Below are 20,698 nucleotides of genomic sequence, written 5' to 3'. Positions count from 1 at the left end.
TAATAGAAAACCAGATGGGCTCTTCCAAGCAACTAAAATGTGGTAATAAAAACTGCTGAAAATGTTTAAACAGGATCTTTTACCTTTCCAGGGATTGACCTGTCCCCTTATGGTCGCCTCACTGGTTGGAGCCCTTGGTTCATCATTTTTGTATGGCTACAACTTGTCGGTAGTAAATGCACCAGCAATGGTAAGTGAATCAAAACACAATGATAGAAACAGACCAAGAATCACATTGTTGCACTTTCGTGTATTCCCATCTTTCTCCACCCACCACTACTAACAGCCTTCAGTCAGCTAGGCCCAAAGGACCTAGAATTCCCTCCCTTAAACCCTCAGGTTTCTTTCTGTCTCTCCTCCTTTAAACACCCTATTTAAAACTCACCTTTTAGACCAAGCTTTTAGTCACCACTCACCCTAATATTTCTTTCTTTGGCTGAACGTCCATTTTTTTCGTTATTTTTTTCTGAAATGTCTTGGGACATTTTTTATATTAAAAGCGCTACTTTAATGCAAGTTGTTTTTGTTTTAATACTCTGTACAAATTCAAAGTGATTGTATGTTATTGTAAAGTGAATGTACTGTGCAACGTTTTAAAACATTTACATCAATATAAAATATTGAGATTATTGATTTTAAAAATGTGATATTAAATTACTTTCTCATTGAAGAAGATTCAAAGGTAACTGAAAACTTTCTTTAATGAAAATGCTGTTCTTGGAGTATCTCTGGCACAGAACTGTAACATACTGGTTGCTTGCTGTGATATATGTCAGAGTTCAGAGTGCTATTCTCCTTGCCATGAATAAATGGACTGAGTATGCATTGCACTGGATACCATTTAATATCAAGTAACAGTAGCATTATGAATTTAAAGAATATTGGCACTGTATGTCATATTATAGAATCATAGAATAGTACTGCAAAGAAGGAGGCCATTTGGCCCATCGAGTCTGCGCTGGTTCTTTTGAAGAGCAATTTGGTTATTTCGACTCGCCCGCTCTTTCCCCATATCCCTGCAACTTTTCCTCCTTTAAATATTTATCCAATTCCCTTTGGAAGGCTACTATTGAATTTGTAACCACCTCCTATCAGGCAGTATGTTCCAAATTATAAAAAGTGTAGTGTAAAAGGTTTTTCCTCATGTCACCTCTGATTCTTTGCTAATCATCGTAAAACTGTGCCCTCTGGTTATCAACCCTTCAGCCATTGGAAACAGTCTCTCTTTATTTACTCTATCTAAACCCTTCATGATTTTACACACCTCTAGTAAATCTCCTCTTAGCCTTCTCTGCCCTAATGAGAACAACCCCTGCTTCTCCAGTCTATACACATAACTATAATCCCTCATCCCTGGAGCCATTCTAGTAAATCTCTCCTGTACACGCTACAAAGCTTTCATGTTCTTCCTAAAGTTTGGTGCCCAGAATTGCCTTTACTGTTTGACTGTTTGCTTCCACACCATTACCTCTGGTGTCCCCCAAGGATCTAGTCTTGGCCCCTCTTATTTCTCATTTACATTCTGCCCCTCAGCGACATCATCCAAAAGCACAGCATTAGTTTTCACATACATGCTGATGATACCTGGCTCTACCTCGCCATCACTTCTCTCGACTCCTCACTATTGCTAAATTATCAGACTGCTTATCCAAAATTCAGTACTGGATGATAAGAAATTTCCTCCAATTAAATAATGGGAAGACTGAGCCATCATTTTTGGTCCCCACTCCAAACTCCATTCCCAGCTACCGACTCTATCCCTCTTGCTGGCAACAGTCTGAGATTAAGCCAGTCTGTTCACAACCTTGGTGTCATATTTGACCCCGAGATGAGCTTCCAACCTTATATTTGCGCCATCAATAAGACCCCTATTTCCACCTCTGTAACATCGCATGACTCCGCCCCATCTCAGCTCATTTGCTGCTGAAACCCTCATTCATGTCTTTGTTACCCTGGGCTTGACTATTCCAATGATTATTCCCATTTTGTTCTCGGCAGGGGTCCCTCACAATTCACCAGCCCTCTCTGCTGGAGGGTTTACCAAAAGTCGGTACAGGACTTAGGGGTGCAGATTCCACTACAGGTTGGGGTTTTCCCTCAACCTGGCATATGTGGCAACTGCTACAGAGCTCCACCACATCCTTGTGGAGTTTTGGCCAGTCAAACTCCTGCCTCATGCAGGCTTTGGTTTTTCGTATACTGACATGTACAGCTATTGTCAACTCATGGGCCATTCTTAACATTTCTCTCCGGTACTTCTGCGGCACCACTAACTGGTGAACCACTGTCCACTCTTTGTCCTCAGGTCTGTGAGGAGAACTCCACTTCCTCATCAGCACCTCATTCTTCACATAGTAGCAATCAGGGACTCCCTGTGCTTCAATTTCAGTTTGGGAGGCCTGTGCTAACTCTCTTAATAGGGAAGCCTGTGCTAACTCTCTTAATACTGGGTCGGCTTGCTGAGCTTCAACTAGAGAATATCCATTTAAATCATTCCTTGAGTCCTGTAACTTTCCAAAGAAAGTCTCAGAAAGACAGACCTTGTTTTCATCTGCCTGCAGTGACAATTCAGTCTCCTCTGGGAGAGCTGGTTTGGTCATGGCCCGCTTCACTACACATTCAGGGGAACTACAGGGGACTGTTTCCTGCCACTGCCCTGTCTCTCTGACGTCTTGCAGTCTCCTTGTCACTACTGGGGAAGCTACCACCTTCACCCCTGCCAGATCCATTATGCAGGAGCAGGTCAACCCTGTCCACAGACAAACTAAGGACAATCCCTACTGTCACCGGTCCCGAAACTAGGTCGCACTCCAAGTGCACCTGATGTAAAGGTATGGGCGTACACTGCCCTCCAATACCATTTATCACCATTCTGGTATTTACTGCATTCTCTGGAGGAAAGGTCAGGCCTTTTCCCAGCAAAAGAGATCTGGTGGCCCCTGTATGCCTGAGTATGACTATGGGCTTGCTTGCCCCACTTGAGGGGTATGGGGTGACTCTCACTTCGGATTCAAAATCCTAATGGACTTCAGGGATCTCATTAAATTTTCCTGCACCCACAGCAGTATTTTTCTGGGTCTTACTGCTGCTGCAGTTAAAGCCACAGTCTGCTCTGCTGCACTTTCCATCAGGGTCCCTTCTCCTGCACTGAGCGGGCGTGCCCTGATTATGCTTCCACGTCTTCCTCATTGAACTTTGGGATCAATTGGGAAAATTTCAACAGCTCAGCACAAGGCCCTGAATTACTTGTGTCCTCCATATTGGTCATGCTTTCACTGGGTTTCTCTGTCGCCCCCTAGCTAACTCAAGCTGCTGTAGCTCCCTTTCTGCCTGTTCCTTCTGGAAAATTCTTTTTCTTTCTCTCGCTCTCCCATCTTTCTTTCTCTCTCCCTCCTCTCTCCCTTTTTCTCTCTCTCTTTCCCTGTCTTCTAATTCAGGTTTCCTCTGTTCCAATTCTATCTTTGCTAATATTACCCTGTCTGACTCTAATTCTAACCCTGTCTGTCTTCTGGCTCTCATGCAGCCCTTTTCTTTTCAGAATGCAAATGTGCGACCATTTTTTTTAGCTGTTCAGTTCTGCTTTTTAAAAAAAAGTAATTTGTAGTGTCCAGGAAAAGAAATTCTCAAGCAGCATTCCATACGACAAAATTAATGTTTCCATTTGGCAGGTGTGATTTCCGTCACAATATCATTTAGAGTGTTAGCAATTAGTTGGTAGAACTGAGAAAAATAATGTTTTGAAACTATAATCATAAAATAACAGTCATTTAGTGAAAACTTGAAAAGGCTAGCTTTACAAATTTACCCTCCTAAAGGCAAGGCTCCTGTCAAGAACATGTATTTGTAAAATCAGACTATTAACTTTGACTTTTGAATGTTTTTAAGGGTTCTGATTGACTGCGACTTACTATATTTAATTGGTGTGAAGCATGTTTCCAGGTCCTGTCTACTTAAATGAGAATTCTAGATATTATGGGCTGGATTTTACTAGCCCTTTGACGTCGTGGATCGTGGTGGGGAAGCCTGTAAAATGCTAGCGGGAGCAGCCTGCCATGACCCACGACGCCGAGAAGGCATATTACAGCCGTCTGCGAGGCCTCGGTGCAGCTGCCCCCCCGCCCCCGACCGCCAAGCGTTGGGGCCTTCATTTCAATATTCAAATTAGCAGAATAAATATGGAAATGAACTTACCTGGTTCTGGCGGGTGTCCCACAGCAACTTTATGGCCGCCGGCTGCAACCTGTGCACCTTTGGAACTCTGTATGGCGTTCCGAGGCAAAACACTGGTTGTGAGGAGGGAGGACTGAAATAATCAGGGCGGGAGGGGTGGGAGTGGGGAAAACGTTTTTTATTGGCTGTGGGGATGGTGGAAAGGGGTTGAAGGACAAAAGTGACGAGGTTGGGGGGCGGGGGGGGGTGGTGTGGGGGAAGCTCAGGGTGGGAATAAAATTAATGTCTGTCATGTTGGCATATAAAACAACCATGGGGCGTGGTTGGGAAAGGGCCTCCTGCTTTTGATTTTTATTTTAAAAAATTAACAAAGTAACCTTCTCTTTAAACATTCAAATGTTTGTTAATGGCTTGAAGCCCTTTAAACACGGCGTCTGGCACCTGTGTGTTGGCGCCGGACGACATTCCGGGGACGGAGTGGCAGCCCCCTCTACATCATCGGGGGAAGCCACTCCGCCCCCTCCAATTAAATGTGCCCCCGTGCAAAATATCGCGGGGGCTCAGCGGCGGTGCTTCTGTGTCAGAAGGCTGCTGGCTTCAAAGCACGCTGCCGTGAAGTGTGGCGCACTAATAAAATTCAGCCCTATGTGTATAATTGTGTTTTGGGTGATAGTGCAAAATGGGCAATAGGGAATTGGCAGATTGTTTTACCCTCCTGCTCGTTATCTTTCTATTGATTTATAGCCCAATCTCTAGGCTATTAATGATTGCAATTCTTTTTGAGAATTTATTCAGCCCTTCATGATTTCTTGAGTCCTCATTCAATTTTGACACCAAGTTATCAACCCATGGTGGTTTTCTTAACAGAAGCTTTCTGCCCCATGAGGTGCTCCCCCAAAGGCTACAGTAGATCAAGTGGAAGTGCTCATGTGGGGATCCATGGCCGCCGATTCCTGGGTGCTTGAGCCTGAGAGTGCTCAGCTGCAGACTGCTGCTCAATGGCTTCTGCTGGGGCAGTCTGGCGCAGCTGGCTTTTTGGCAAAACTGGGTAATGACTAATGAGGGATGGTGCTGATCTTGACAGAGGTCAACATGTGCCACACCTGCTATGCCACCGCCATTGCACTCCCATGAGGCCAGGGCTTATTATTTCCACTGATCTGGGGAGGCAAACAGAGTCCTATTCACTTGCTGCACCAATCTCTCCAAAGTGGATGTCTTCGTATCCAAGGTGGAGCAGAGGTTTGAACCCAGAATCTGTGTGGCAGTCACTGGAGCTTCACTAAAGCTTCAAAGTGTGCAAACATGGATGCCATGCGAGGTGACACCAGTCAGCCAGGAAACTTTCAGTCATGGTGATGAAACTCCATGGCAAGAATTCCAATACCGTGTTCAACTGCTTGCGTGAAGCAAGAAGTTTTCTTCTCGTTGATGGACCCCTGGCCTGCTCCTCTGTCCTCCTCAGAGGACTTCGGCCTCCAGAGTGTGTGTTCTGGATTGTCCCTGCAACCACCTGCTGCGCACTAGTGTTGGTACATCACAATGTGCAGTTCCCTCTGCCTCACTCTCTAACCCCAGCGGTTGGTGTCAATCTCGTTGCTAGCTGAATGCAGTGGAGAAGGTGACGATGCCGCCTCAGGATTCTCCTCCTCTGAGGTATCTTCCTTAGAGGACTTTCGCTCTTGTCAAGGACCGGGAAGAAAGAGAAAAGAGACAAGAGTTAGAATGGCATTGGGAGGCTGCACAATTGCAGAAGACATGCATCATAATATAATTTGATGTTAGTCAATTTGGTTGAATGTGTATTTTCCCAGTGCTTAATGAAGGGCAAACGGAGAAATTGTCAGAGACCCAGCTCAATGAAGCCCCTAGCTTTAAAATGCCTGACACTCAGAGCAGGTCCACAAGCTACCATGGCTTGTTGCTCCAGCTGAGTCAGGATCACAAGGTCATCTGGTCCTCTTTCGGTCTTGTTCCTCTGATGTTTATTGTGCACTGTGTTGTCCTGCAGGAAGAGCGGGTGTTGGTAAGTGGCTACAGAAAAGAGAGAGCAGATGTATGGGGCTTGTGCTGGTATTACAAAGGCTGAGAGGGAGAATAAGAAAGATGCAACCAGGATGAGGAGATGTTGAATGGGAAGCAAATGTCCGCAGTATGAGGTGAGGAAGAAGTCCTGAGTGAAGTTGCTAATTCTGCAAAGGCTAGTAAATGAGAGGAGAATGCTGCTAGTTGCTGGTGTGAAGGTAGGATGGAAGAGGTGAGTGAGTGTTTGGAATATGAGAGGTGATGTAGTGTGACCCTGTGCTAGGTGGTGAAGATAGCAATGGAGGGAAGGTGGCATTGAAGGATTGCTACCATGTATTCCAGCGAATGAGGGATAAATGTATAACAGTCCTCATCTTGCTACTCTTGTCAGGTCATTGTAGTGCTTCTTGCACCGTATCCAGATCCTGGAGCTTGCACTTCTGGAGCTATTGATCTCTGCAATCTCTCTCCATGCCTGGTGGACAACGTGATTGGCAACCATGTGGACATGAAAGCTGAGCTAGCTGAAGTGAACTGGGTTACTAGGCTTGGAGATTGATCAGTAGAGAAGCAGTGGCAGACATTTACGGGGATATTTCAGAATACTCAGAATAAGTATATTCCGACTGTAAAGAAAAGTTCTAAGGGAAGGACCCACCATCCGTGGTTAACTAAAGAAATTAAGGAGAGCATCAAACTTAAGGAAAAGGCATATAATTGCGCAAAGATGAGTGGCAGGTCAGATTGGTCAGAATATAAAGAAGGGCAGAGAATGACTAAAAGGTTAATCAGGAGAAAGAATTTAGAGTATGAGAGGAAGCTAGCAAGAAATGTAAAAACGGATGGCAAACGTTTCTACAGGTCTCTAAAAAGGAAAAGCGTAAGTAAAGTGAGTTTTGGTCCTCTAGAGAGTGAGAAAGGGGAGCTAATGGTAGATAATAAGGAAATGGCAGATGCAATGAAAAAATATTTTGTTTCTGTCTTCACTATAGAGGATACAAAAAACATTCCAGTAATAGCTATAAATCAGGAGGAGGAAGGAAGAGAGGAACTTGGTGGAATTACAATCACCAGGGAAACAGTACTGACCAAACTGATGGAGCTGTGGGCTGACAAGTCCTGGGTCCTGATGGACTTCATCCTCAGGTCTTAAAAGAGGTGGCTAATGAGGTAGTGGATGCGTTGGTGTTAATTTTTCAAAATTCACTAGATTCTGGAAAGGTTCCATCAGACTGGAAAGTAGCAAATATAACCCCTCTATTCAAGAAGAGCGGGGAGGCAAAAAATGGGTAACTATAGGCCAGTTAGCTTGACGTCTGTCATGGGGAAGGGGTTAGAATCGATCATTAAGGAGCTTGTACAGCTGGACATTTAGAAAAACTCAAGGTGCTTGGAAATAGTCAGCATGGTTTTGTGAAAGGGAAATCATGTTTAACCAATTTGTTGGAATTCTTTGAAGGAGTGACGTGTTGTGGATAAAGGGGAGCTCACTGATGTACTGTACTTAGATTTACAGAAGGCATTTAACAAGATGCCACATAGAAACATAGAAAATAGGAGCAGGAGTAGGCCATTCGGCCTTTCGAGCCTGCTCCGCCATTCATTCTGATCATGGCTGATCATCCAACTCAGTAACCTGTTCTCGCTTTCACCCCCATACCCTTTGTTCCCTTTAGACCCAAGAGCGATATACAACTCCTTCTTGAAAACATACAATGTTTTGTCCTCAACTGCTTTCTGTGGTAGCAAATTCCACAGGCTCACCACTCTCTGGGTGAAGAAATTTCTCCTCATCTCAGTCCTGAAAGGTTTACCCTGTATCCTTAGACTATGACCGCTGGTTCTGGACTGCCCCACCATCGGGAACATCCTTCCTGCATCGACCTTGTCATGTCCTGTTAGAATTTTATAGGTTTCTATGAGATCCCCCCCTCACTCTTCTCCAGCGAAGATGATGCTAACCGACTCAATATCTCCTCATACGTCAGTCCTGCCATCCCAGGAATCAGTCTGGTAAACCTTCGCTGCACTCCCTCTATAGCAAGAACATCCTTCCTCAGATAAGGAGATCAAAACTGCACACAGTATTCCAGGTATGGCCTCACCAAGGGCCTGTATAATTGCAGCAAGACATCCCTGCTCCTGTACTCGAATCCTCTCGCTCTGAAGGCCAACATACCATTTGCCTTTTTTACCGCCTGTTGGACCTGCATGCTTACCTTCAGTGCCTGGTGTACAAGAACACCCAGGTCTCGTTGCATATTCCCCTTTCTCAGTTTATAGCCGTTCAGATAATAATCTGCCTTCCTGTTTTTGCGACCAAAGTGGATAACCTCACATGTATCCACATTATACTGCATCTTCCATGCATTTGCTCACTCACTCAACTTGTCCAAATCACCTTGAAGCCTCTCTGCATCCTCCTCACAACTCACCCTCCCACCCAGTTTTGTGTCATCTGCAAATTTGGAGATATTCAATTTAGTTCCCTCATCTAAATCATTAATGTATATTGTGAATAGCTGGGGTCCGAGCACCGATCCCTGCCGTACCCCACTAGTCACTGCCTGCCATTCGGCAAAATACCCATTTATCCCTACTCTTTGTTTCCTGTCTGCCAACCAATTTTCTATCCATCGCAATACACTACCCCCAATCCCATGCGCTTCAATTTTATATGCTAATCTCTTATGTGGGACTTTGTCGAAAGCCTTCTGAAAGTCCAAATAAACCACATCCACTGCCCCCCACCCCTCATCAACTCTACTGGTTACATCCATCCTTGAAGAATTCTAGTAGATTTGCCAAGCATGATTTCTTTTTCATAAATCCATGCTGACTCTGCCCGATTCTACCACTGTTCTCTAAGTACTCTGCTATAAAATCTTTGATAATGGACTCTAGAATTTTCCCCACTACTGATGTCAGGCTGACTGGTCTATAATTCCTTGCTTTCTCTCTGCCTCCCTTTTTAAATAGTGGGGTTACATTAGCTACCGTCCAATCTGTAGGAATTGTTCCAGAGCCTATAGAATCTTGGAAGATGACCACCAATGCATCCACTATTTCTACGGCCACTTCCTTAAGTACTCTGGGATGCATACCATCAGGCCCTGGGGATTTATCAGCCTTCAATCCCATCAATTTCCCCAACATCATTTCTCTACTAATACTGATTTCCTTCAGTTCCTCTCTCTCCCTAAGCCCTGTGTTCCCCAATATTTCTGGTATGATATTTGTGTCCTACTTTGTGAAGACAGAACAAAGAACAGTACAGCACAGGAACAGGCCATACAGCCCTCCAAGCCTGCGCCGATCTTGATGCCTGCCTAAACTAAAACCTTTTTCTGCACTTCCGGAGACCGTATCCCTCTATTCCCATCCTATTCATGTATTTGTCAAGATGCCTCTTAAACATCGCTATCGTACCTGCTTCCACCACCTCCCCCGGCAGCAAGTTCCAGGCACTCACCACCCTCTGCGTAAAGAACTTGCCTCGCACATCCCCTCTAAACTTTGCCCCTCTCACCTTAAACCTATGTACCCTAGTAACTGACTCTTCCACCCTGGGAAAAAGCTTCTGACTATCCACCAAAGTATGCATTTAGTTGGTCTGCCATTTCTTTGTTCCCTGTAATAAATTCCCCTGTTTCTGACTGTAAAGGACCTACATTTGTCTTCCAACAAACATCAACGCAAGCTCGTGGAACAGCATCTCATTTACCGATTAGGCACACTACAGCCTGCCGGACTGAACATTGAGTTTAATAATTTCAGAGCATGAAATTTTTATGCTTAGTTATTTTTTCTTTTTCTTTTTCCTTTTCTGTTTGGTTATTTTATTTTAGGTTTTTTAGTTTATCTCCACTGTGCTTACCCACTGTTTTGTTTTTAATGTGTTTTTTTATGTTTGTGCTTGGAGTACTCTGTGCTTTACAGTCATTTGCACCCTCTCTGGACTAACGCTTTGTCTTTCAGCACACTATTAACATACCGTTCGCCTTTGTTCCATGACCTTCTGGTCAGTTATTCTCTGTGATCCTGTCCTATCAACACCCTCACCTTTGTTATCTCTTGCCCCACTCCCACTTTACTTGCTTAAAACCACTTACATTTCTAATATTTGTCAGTTCTGAAGAAGGGTCTCTGACCCGAAATGTTAACTCTGCTTCTCTCTGCACAGATGCTGCCAGACCTGCTGAGTATTTCCAGAATTTCATGTTTTTATTTCAGATTTCCAGCATCTGCAGTATTTTGCTTTTATTTTAGGGATAAACAATTGTTGCAGTTCATCTATGCACTCTTTAAATGTTTGCCATTGCCTATCCACCCTCATCCCTTTAAGTAACGTTTCCCAATCCATCATAGCCAACTGGCGCCTCATACTTTCGTAGTTTCCTTTACTAAGATTCAGGACCCTAGTTGCAGAGTCAACTACGTCACTCTCCATCTTGATGATGAATTCTATCATATTATGGTCGCTCATCCCCAAAGGGTCTTGCACCACTAGGTTGTCAATTATTCCTCTCATTACACAATACCCAGTCTAGGATAGCCTGTTCTCTAGTTGGTTCCTCAACGTATTGGTCCAGAAAACCATCCTGTAAAAACTCCAAGTATTCCTTCTCTACGGTATTGTGACTAATTTGATTTGCCCAATCTATATGCAAATTAAAGTCACCCATAATTACAGATGTTCCTTTATCGCATGCGGCTCTAATTTCCTGTTTATTGCCATTCCCAACATCACCACTACAGTGTGGGGGTCTATATACAACCCCCACTAACGTTTTTTGCCCCTTAGTGTTTCTCAGCTCTACCTATACAGATTCCACATTGTCAGAGCTAATATCTTTCCTCACTATTGCGTTAATTTCCTCTTTAACCAGCAATGCAACTCCACTGCCTTTTGCTTTTTGTTTGTCTTTCCTAAATACTGAATACCCCTGGATGTTCATTTCCCATCCCTGGTCACCTTGCAGCCATGTCTCTGTAATCCCGACTATGTCATACCCGTTTACATCTATTTGCGCGATTAATTCATCCACTTTATTGCGAATTCTCTGCGCGTTATGGCACAAAGCCTTAAGGTTTGTCTTTTTAACATTACTTGTCCCCTTCCCACTATTTTTCTCTATGGCCCTGTTTGATTCTGACCCTTGATTTCTCTGCCTATCACTTTTCTTATTCCCCTTACTGTCTTTTGTTCTTGTCTTTGATTCCCCCTCCTCTGACTCCTTGCACATAAAAGGTTATTGCACAAAGTAGGAGCTCATGTGTAGGGGGGTAACATATTAGCATGGATAGAGGATTGGCTGGCTGGCAGAAAACAGAGTATGCATAAATCGGTCTTTTTCTGATTGGCAGGATATGATGAGTGGAGTCCCTCATGGGTCTGTGCTGGGGCCTCAGGTTTTTACAATTTATATCAATGACTTAGATGAGGGGAGCGATGGCATGGTAGCTAAGATAGGTAGGAAAGTATGTTGTGAAGAGGACATAAGGAGGTTGCAGACCAATATAGATAGGTTGAGTGAGTGGTCAAAAATCTGGCAGATGGAGTATAATGTGGGAAAATGTGAAGTTGTTCATTTTGGCAGGAAGAATAAAAAAGCAGAGTATTATTTAAACTGAGAAGGACTGCAGACTTTCGAGATCCAGAGGGTTCTAGGTGCTCTAGTGCAGGAATCACGAAAAGTTAGTATGCAGGTAATAAAGAAGGCTAATGGAATGCTATCCTTTATTACAAGAGGAATTGAAAATAAAAGTAAGGATGTTATGCTTCAATTATACAGGGCATTGCTCAAATGCTGTGTGGCGTTTTGGTCTCCTTATTTAAGGAAGGATGTAAATGCGTTGGAGGCGGTTCAGAGGAGATTTACTAGATTGATACCTGGAATGAACGGGTTTTCTTATGAGAAAAGGTTGGACAGACTAGACTTGTTTTCACTGGAGTTTAGAAGAGACTTTTAGAGACTTGATTGAAGTTTATAAGATCCTGAACGGTCTTGACAAGGTGAATGTGGAGAGGATGTTTCATATTGTGGGTGAGTCCAGAACTTGGGGGCACTGTTTTTAAAATTAGGGGTTGCCCTGTTCAGACAGAGATGAGGAGAAATTTTTTCTGAGTTGTGCGACTTTGGAACTCTCTGCTTCAGAAGGTGGTTGAAGCAGGGACATTGAATGTGTTTAAGGCAGAGGTAGATAGATTCTTGTTAGGCAAGGGAATCAAGGGATAGCAGGGGCAGATGGGAGTGTGGAATTCGAAACGCAAACAGATCAGCCAAGATCTTATTGAATGGCAGAGCCGGCTTGACGGGCCGAATGGCCTACTTCTGCTCCTAATTCGTTTGTATGTTCGTATGTATAAAACCTGGTATATGGTTGCCATAGAGAATCATGGCAACAGGAGCTCCAGGACTCTGTTCGAGCATGAAAATGAATTAGAATCTGCAATGAGAAGATTTTTTATGTTGTCTGATGCAATATAAAATGAGATGCGTGGAGTTCAGGTTGATTGAAGATCTCAAAACAGGTTTAGTAAACAGCTAACAACTATATACAGTACACAGCTAACTATTACTGAACTTGCCTTTTGTTGTTACAGTTACAGAGTGAGACTGGCATGTAGTGACATGATTACATCCTGGCACTTAGCTCATTAGCATACTAAGATCTTAAAGGTACATTGCTCTTAAAGGCAATTACACAACAGACTCTCCCAACCTACATGCTTGAGGACTGCTGGGGGTGGGGGGGGGGGGGGTGGATTGGACTGATCACGGTCTGCTTCGGCCCCCGGACCCATGATTCATACCCTGAATTAAAATTGACCCTCAAAACTCGCCCGCTGAAAACTGACCAGGAGTTAAAATCGGGGCCGTAGTTTCTGATAATCCAGTTCTATAGTCTCTCAATGGCAGCTTTGTATTTTTGCATGCAAGTCCACAAATTGATGGTTAACAATAAAGAAAGTACCTCAGAATTAACTTGGGAAAATCTCCATTTGCAATAGAACACATCATAAAGGCTGATTTTGTCATTCGACCCTGGCCGACGTGCCAAGCAATTTGGACAACTTTATTGCTTTTTAATATTAAAAAAAAATTAGAGATGGCAAATATTCAACATGACATTTCAAATGTCACACTACGGGAAAAAAAAACTTGCATTGCCTGTAACCCTATGTGAAAACTAATCTATTGAATAATAATATGATCAGAGTAATCTCATTTTTATTGTGGAAGTCTTCTAAAGGCAGAAAACTTAGATTTATGAAATTGATTGAATGTCAAAGGTTGAAACAAAATCAAATTAAGAAATATTGAATCAGTTTTAGTAAGGCTACTCTAAAGCATACAGAAAGGAATAGAATATTGGATATTTGGACATTTCTACATTTTTTTCAAAGATCTACTGAGGTTGGTTTGGCTCAACTTTATTAGTAGATTATTACATTTTAAAGTCAGCCTTGTTACATATATAGATTTAGGATGTTTGCTGCAAGCAATAATAATCAATACACCTAGAGTGTACTGATGACCTCAAAAGACTTGACAGCAAAACTCAAAGGCCCCGAAATTCAACTCCGTAGTGTCGCTGGTTTCCATGTTATGGGAGGTTTGTGAAGAGAAAATTTGGCGGGGGTGGGGGTCTTCTTCTGATGGCTTCCGACGCAGCCTGCACCAATCGCCATGTTGTGGAGAGTGACAGCGTGAGCATTCTATGTGTGCACAGGAGGCATGTAGAGTAGGCAGATTGTGATACCGGTCAGTGTGTAAAGCTGAATTCATGCTCGTCCTGCCATCTTGGACCTTGCCACTTCTGTTAATGCTCTCTCTTAAGCACATATAGCTGAACATACTTACCCTGGAGCGTTGAGTGGATTGTTTTGTGTAAGATTTGCTACTTTTATTTCTAACACTTGGACAGTTTTAGATCTTTTTCCACATATGTATCATAATGTTCAGACATGAAGCTAGCCTGCCTGCTGGTCCTTGCACATGTGACATACACAGAATTTAACACAACTTCCTGCCTCTGCATAAACTACAGCTGAACTTACTTTGAAATTGGTTTTGTTTTACCAGCGCCATTTAAAGGCATCACCGTTCAACTTGTGGGTGAGGTGCTTTTGACTCTCTGCTTGTTGCTGCAGAGTTCGTGGAAGTACTGTATTGTTGGAGCAGTTGACTGAAGTTCCGTCCGTCAGATGGAGTAATACAGGACATTTGGAAGGAGTTGTGAGTGCACAGTTGTTCCCAAACATGGGGACATCAGAGGGCGATGCAGCAGAGCAGACAAGCTGCTTACTGACAGAATGGGAGGAGTGCTCTCAGCAGAATGCCTCATTCACTTAGGTTCTTCAGAGAGCACTTCTTCTATCTGGACTTTAGCCAGGAGCAGTGTCTGGTGTGTCTATGCTTCACTAAGGAGGTGGTGACTGAACTGTGCCACCTCCACATCCCAGACCTACAGCCTCAGAGTAGGGCAAGGACAGTGTTGCCAGTGACCGTCAAGGTGACCTTGGCCCTCCGTTTCTACACCAGTGGCTCCTTCCAGGCTGAAACATGCAACATCACCAACATATGGCAATTTCTCATCCATCGCTGCATCCAAGAGGTCATACAGGCCTGGTACACCAGGAGAGGGGATTTCATTGTCTTCTGTGTAATCAGAGAGAAACAGGAGGAGTGGGCATGTGGCTCTGGCAGTATAGCAAGCTTCCCCATGACGCAGGAGCCATCCACTGCACACATGTAGCCTTGTGGGCACCGCATTTCAATGGGAAGATGAACCAAATTGCAAGGGGTATGACTCACTCAATGTGCAGTTGGTGTGCGACCATGCTCAGAACATCACGTTGGTATATACAATCTGCATAAGGCAGGAATATACCATAATCCTGGATAGCTTCAGTGACACTGCTTGCTACAGCCTCAGTGATGACCGCACCAGTAACGCTGAGCACTGTCTCCTCCAAGGGGGTGAGGACTTGCAGCCGTGACTGACCACCGCCGGTTCATTGCTGCTGCCTGCTGATATGGGCTCCGATGGCCCCCCAGGCTGCTGCAGCGAGGCCGCCACCATGAAGTTGGTGGCTTCCTCATGCAGTAAGAAGCCACTCCACCAGTGGCACAATGCCAGATGGCCCCAGGAATGGACCGTAAGTGAGTCGTTAATTATTTAAATTGCCTGCTCGCCTCGGTTTGGTGGGCAGCCAATCCGCATCCGGTCCCACCACTGGAAAACTTTCCTGGCGATAGGACTGCATCCGGAGTTGTCCTGACGTGACTCCCTACTATTTTCCTGGCCTCACTGCCTCACCCCCCCACTGGAAAAATCCTCCTCAGCCTGTCTATATCCCTTTGCAGACTCTTTTTACTGACCCTTGGAGAGCAGGCTTGTCAGAAAGTTGGGGGGAATCCACAATTTGGAATTCTCCCAAACACTGGAGTTTTAACATTTGTGTTTTAAATCCACGGAGTGTCTCTGATGTTAGTGACCTGCCTGGAGGCCAATTTTATTGACTGGGACCGGGGGGTGGGGGTGGGTCAGTCAGGCGGTGGGGATGCTGCTGATTCTGGGGGAGGTTGGAAGCCTCATGGGGGGATTTTGGGATTGGGGCCTAGTGGTGGTCTGGGAGGGATCGGAGCCAACTGGTGGTGCAGGGGAAAAGTTGAAGGCTCCATGAGGAATGTGGTTGGTGGGGCTGCCCAATTGTGCTGGTTCCTCAACCAGGCACCTGGGTCCAAGAGGTGGATGTGAAGGCACTTACCTGCTGAATCCACCAAGTCCTCAGTGAAGCTGCTTGGTTACCGATGCTCGGGAAACCCAGCTGGCAGCAGGTGAAGTGTAAAACCTGAATGCAATGAGGCTCACAGTCTCATTATTATATTTAAACTTCCAACCTGCCTTCTTGGAGCATTGAGGTTACCTGCTTAACTTCCGGTCTCAATTAAAGCTGGAAATGGACAGGTTAGAGGTGAATTTGAGTCAGAAAACAAACTTCTGAGACTTTAACCTCACCCCCCCACCTGACCCACACTGCCTGTTTTTTAAAGTTAAAATTTAGCTCTGTGTCCTCCTCACAGCTTACTTTCCCACCTAGCTTTGTATTGTCAGCAATCTTGAATATATTACATTTGGTCCCTTCATCTAAGTCATTAATATAGATTGTGAATAGCTAAGGCCCCAGCACTGATCCTTGTGGCACCCCACTAGTTACAACTTGCCAACCTGAAAATGACTCATTTATTCCCACTCTGTTTTCTGTCCTTTAACCAATCCTCTATCCATACTAATATATTAACCCGAACCCATGAGCCCTTATCTTGCACAACGTTTTGTGTGGCACTTTATCGAATGCTATTTCAAAATTCAATACTATATCCACTGGTTCTCCTTTTTCTATCCTCCTGGTTATGTCCTCAAGAACTCTAATAGGTTTGTCAAACATAATTTCCTATCATAAAACCATGTAGACTCTGCAAATTCATATTATGATTTTCTAAGTGACCGGTTTCTACTTCCTTAATAATGGATTCCGGCAGTTTCCTAATGACCAACATCAGGATAACTAGCCACACACAATCCTGACTTGGAATTATATCGCCATTCCTTCACTGTTGCTGGATCAAAATCCTGGAACTCTCTTCCTAACAGCACTGTTAGTGTACCTACACACCAAGGACTGCAGTGGTTCAAGAAGGCAGCTCACCACCACCACCTTCTCAAGGGCAATTAGGGATGGGCAATTAATGCTGGCCTAGCCAGCGACACCCACATTCCATGAATGAATAAGAAAAAATGAAGAGATTAGGACAGAAGTCAAACAACAACTAGGAAGGCAAAGTGGAACTTTGAAATTTAATTATCAAGGAACATAAAGCAAAATAGTAAAATATTCTACAGGGGAATAGTGACGTGGACAGGATAAAATCACAGGCTGAAATATTGAACAATTACTTTGCTAACATTATACAAATATTTAAGAAGGGAGATAGACATGTCCAGGGAACTATGGACCAGTCAGTTTAACTGCGGTGGTAGGAAAAATAATGGAATCCCTACTAAAGGAGAAAATAGTAAAACATTTGGAAACTGTAAATATAATAATGGATACTCAGCACAGATTTCAAAAGGTCAAGTCCTGCTTGGCCAACCTCATTGAATTCTTTGAAAAGTTAACAGAGGGAGGGTAATGTAGATATAATTTCTCTAGATTTCCAAAAGGCCTTTGATAATGTGCCAAATAATAAAATAATGAAGAAGGCCAATGCAGGCAGAGTAAGGGGACAAGTAGCAGAATGGATAGCTGTCTGGTTGCAAGATAGAAAACAGAGAGTAGGGGTAAAGGAAGCTTTCCAGAGTGGGAGAAGGTGGAAAATGGGGTCCAATGGCTTTTAGTATTTGTGTTCTCCTTTAGCTACACTCTCCTTTTAATAGTCTCCACCCCTTCAATTTCAATTTGCACCACCTATTCAAACATCAGTCTGCTTTTTATATTGGTTCAAATTCACACCTGAATGTTTGTATAGCATTATTTATAACCCTTGGATGTTTGCTAGTTGTGGGGGTGAGAGATTGGAGGGAGGTTAACAGGTGATTCTGCAACATATTGGCAGTTTTTCTTAGGCCCAATTGCGCAGTAACTGTAATGCATTCAAACTTCAGAAACTTGCAATGATTTAATTTGTTTTTATGAATGTGCTAAAAATTGAGAAAGTAAATTTCCATCTTTCGCACAGTGTGCTAAGACAAATTAAACCTCTAGATGGTGCAATAGGTTAATACATTATCCTTTTAGAGTCAGTCATTTACGTCACAGAAGGAGGCCATTCGGCCCATCAAATCCATGCCAGCTCTTCACGGAGCAATCCAGTCAGTCTTGCTGTCCCGCTCGATTCCTGTAGCCCTGCAAGTTTATTTCCTTCAAGTGCCCATCCAACTTTCTCTTGTCTCCACTTCCACTACCCTTGTGGGCAGCGAGTTCCAGGTCATTACCACCCACTATGTAAAAAAGTTCTTCTTCATATTCCCCCTGCATCTCTTGCCCAGAACCTTCAATCTGTGTCCCCAAGCCCTTGTACCAATAGTTAATGGGAACAGTTTTTCCTTGTCTAACTTATCTAAGCCAGTCATAATCTTGTACACTTCTGTTAAATCTCTCCTCAATCTCCTTTGTTCCAGCTTTTCCAACCTAACCTTGTAACCAAAATCCTCCAGCGCTGAAACCATTCTAGTAAATCTCCTCGACACCCTCTCAAGGACCCTTACATCCTTCCTAAGGTGTGGTGACCAGAACTGCATGCAATACTCCAGCTGGGGCCTAAACAGATCTATGTATGAATCCCAAGATCCCATATGTTTTGCTAACCACTCTCAATATGTCCTGCTACCTTCAAAGACTGATGTACATGCATCCCCAGGTTCCTCTGATCCTACAAACCTTTTAGAACTGTGCCATTAAGTATATATTGCCTCTCCCTATTCCTTCTGCCAAAATGCATCACCTGACAATTATCAGTATTAAATTCCATCTGCCACCTGTCTGCCCATTCTGCTAGCTTATCTACGTCCTGTTTCAGGCGATTCATATCATCCTCAGTGTTTGCCACACCTCCAAGTTTGGGGTCATTGGCAAACTTTGAGATTTTACTCTGTATTCCAAGATCCAATTCATTTATATATAGCAAAAAAAGCATTGGTTCTAGCACTGACCCTTGGGGAACACCACTGTCTCCCATCCACCAGTCTGAAAAACAGCCATTTACTATGACTTGTTGTTTTCTGTTCTTAAGCCAATTTTTTATCCAATTGAACACAGATCCTCCTATTCCATGAGTCTCAATTTTGTTAACCAGCCTTTTATGTGGTACATTATCAATTTCTTTCTTAAAATCCATATAAATAACATCCACCACATTTCCTTCATCAACCTTCTCTGTTCCTTCATCAAAAAATTTAATTAACTCAATTAAACCCTCCCCAACCACACTAGTGAATCTCCCTGCAAAGACATTGGTCCCAGTCCTGTTGAGGTGCAACCCGTCTCTTTTGAAAAGGTGCTTCCTGCACCAGAACTGGTCCCAATGCCCCAAGAATCTGAAGCCTTCCCTCCTGCATCATGCGTCAAAACAAGCATTGATCCTCCCTATCTTCCTATTTCTACTCTCGCTAGCATATAGCACTGTGGGTAATCCAGAGATTACTAGCTTCAAGGTCCTATTCTTTAACTTCGCCCCCCACCCCACCCCCAGCTCCTGAAAATCTGACTGTAGGACCTCAATACCTGCCCTTGCTATATCATTAGTACCAACGTGTACCACAACTTCTGGCTCACTCCCTTTCACCTGCAGTATATTCTGCACCCTCTCTGTGATCGCCTTTATCTTGGCGCCAGGGAGGCAGGAACAGAAATGCCTATCTGTCCCCCTGATAATGAATCACCTATAAAATGACATTGCTACTCTTTGCTGCTCCTTCCTGTACAGTCCTTTGACCATTGGTGCCATGGTCTGGACTGTACTCCTTCAAGGTGTCAATCTCCAAACCTGAGTACCGGTTTTATGTTTGGAACTGATAGGATGAAACTTTGCTGACTGTGAAACCTCTACTTAACATGAGCTGAAATGTCTGAACCTAATTTCCAAAAGCACAGATCTATAACACAATATTTTCTAGCATTTTGGCCCTAAATCTCACTTGGAGAGGCCTGAAGGATGGCTGGTGGAGTGGGGGACTACTCTTGTGGAAGTGGGGCTGATTTAAATTGCTGGGGCCACTTAGAGAGGTTGTTACCCTGTATCGGAATTTGTGAATACTTGATGTTGGCATAAGGGGTAGAAATTCATCCTGAGTGGTAGTGCAACCTGGGCAATAGCAGATTGGCAGCTCTTATGCACGCCACCTAAATTTCTGTTCCATTTTCTTTCTTTTATTTACTCGGGCAGAGCGTAAAATGTGCTGTGGATTTGCTAACACCTGTATTGCACTACTGCCCAGTATAACTGGAAAGTCAATATAAAATAAAGGGTACAATTCTAAAGGGCATGCAGGCACAGAGGAACCTGGGTGTATATGTGCATAAATCATTGATGGTGGCAGGACAGGTTGAGAGAGTGGTGAATGGATCATTCAGTATCCTTGGCTTTATTAATAGGAGCCTAGAGTACAAAGGTTATGTTAAACCTTTGTAGAACACAAGTTTGGCCTCAACTGGAGTAAGGTGTCCAGCTCTGGGCGCCAGACTTTAAGAAAGATGTGAAGGCATTGGAGAGAGTGCAGAAAAGATTTGCGAGAATGGTTCCAGGGATGAGGAACTTTAAATTGCTTTGATTAAACACTTTCATAAAGTATTCAATAAACCTTAGTATAAATGGGTAGATATTAATTTCTAGAAATCAGATATTACTAGAAAAGTGATGTCACTTAAGATTGTCAGAAGAACATAAGAAATTATGTATCAAGAGAAAGGCCATCTGGCTGTCTCCCTGTATGC

General features: G+C 43.7%; 1 protein-coding gene across 5 annotated transcripts in view; it reads left to right on the top strand.

Moving 5' to 3' along the window:
• Positions 1–20,698, top strand: part of slc2a9l2 (solute carrier family 2 member 9, like 2) — a 542,218-nt gene that overhangs the window by 35,100 nt on the left and 486,420 nt on the right. For 4 of the 5 annotated variants that reach the window (XM_068040353.1, XM_068040334.1, XM_068040343.1 and 1 more), the window contains exon 3: positions 92–190. In XM_068040353.1, the coding sequence (XP_067896454.1) occupies positions 92–190 (99 nt within the window). Of the gene's footprint in view, positions 1–91; positions 191–20,698 lie in introns of those variants that run through there. The other variant, XM_068040374.1, reaches the window with a different exon arrangement.

This window comes from Heterodontus francisci, chromosome 1 (assembly GCF_036365525.1).
Source record: "Heterodontus francisci isolate sHetFra1 chromosome 1, sHetFra1.hap1, whole genome shotgun sequence".
NCBI classification, from domain to species: domain Eukaryota; kingdom Metazoa; phylum Chordata; class Chondrichthyes; order Heterodontiformes; family Heterodontidae; genus Heterodontus; species Heterodontus francisci.
This window is presented reverse-complemented; position numbering and strand designations above follow the sequence as displayed.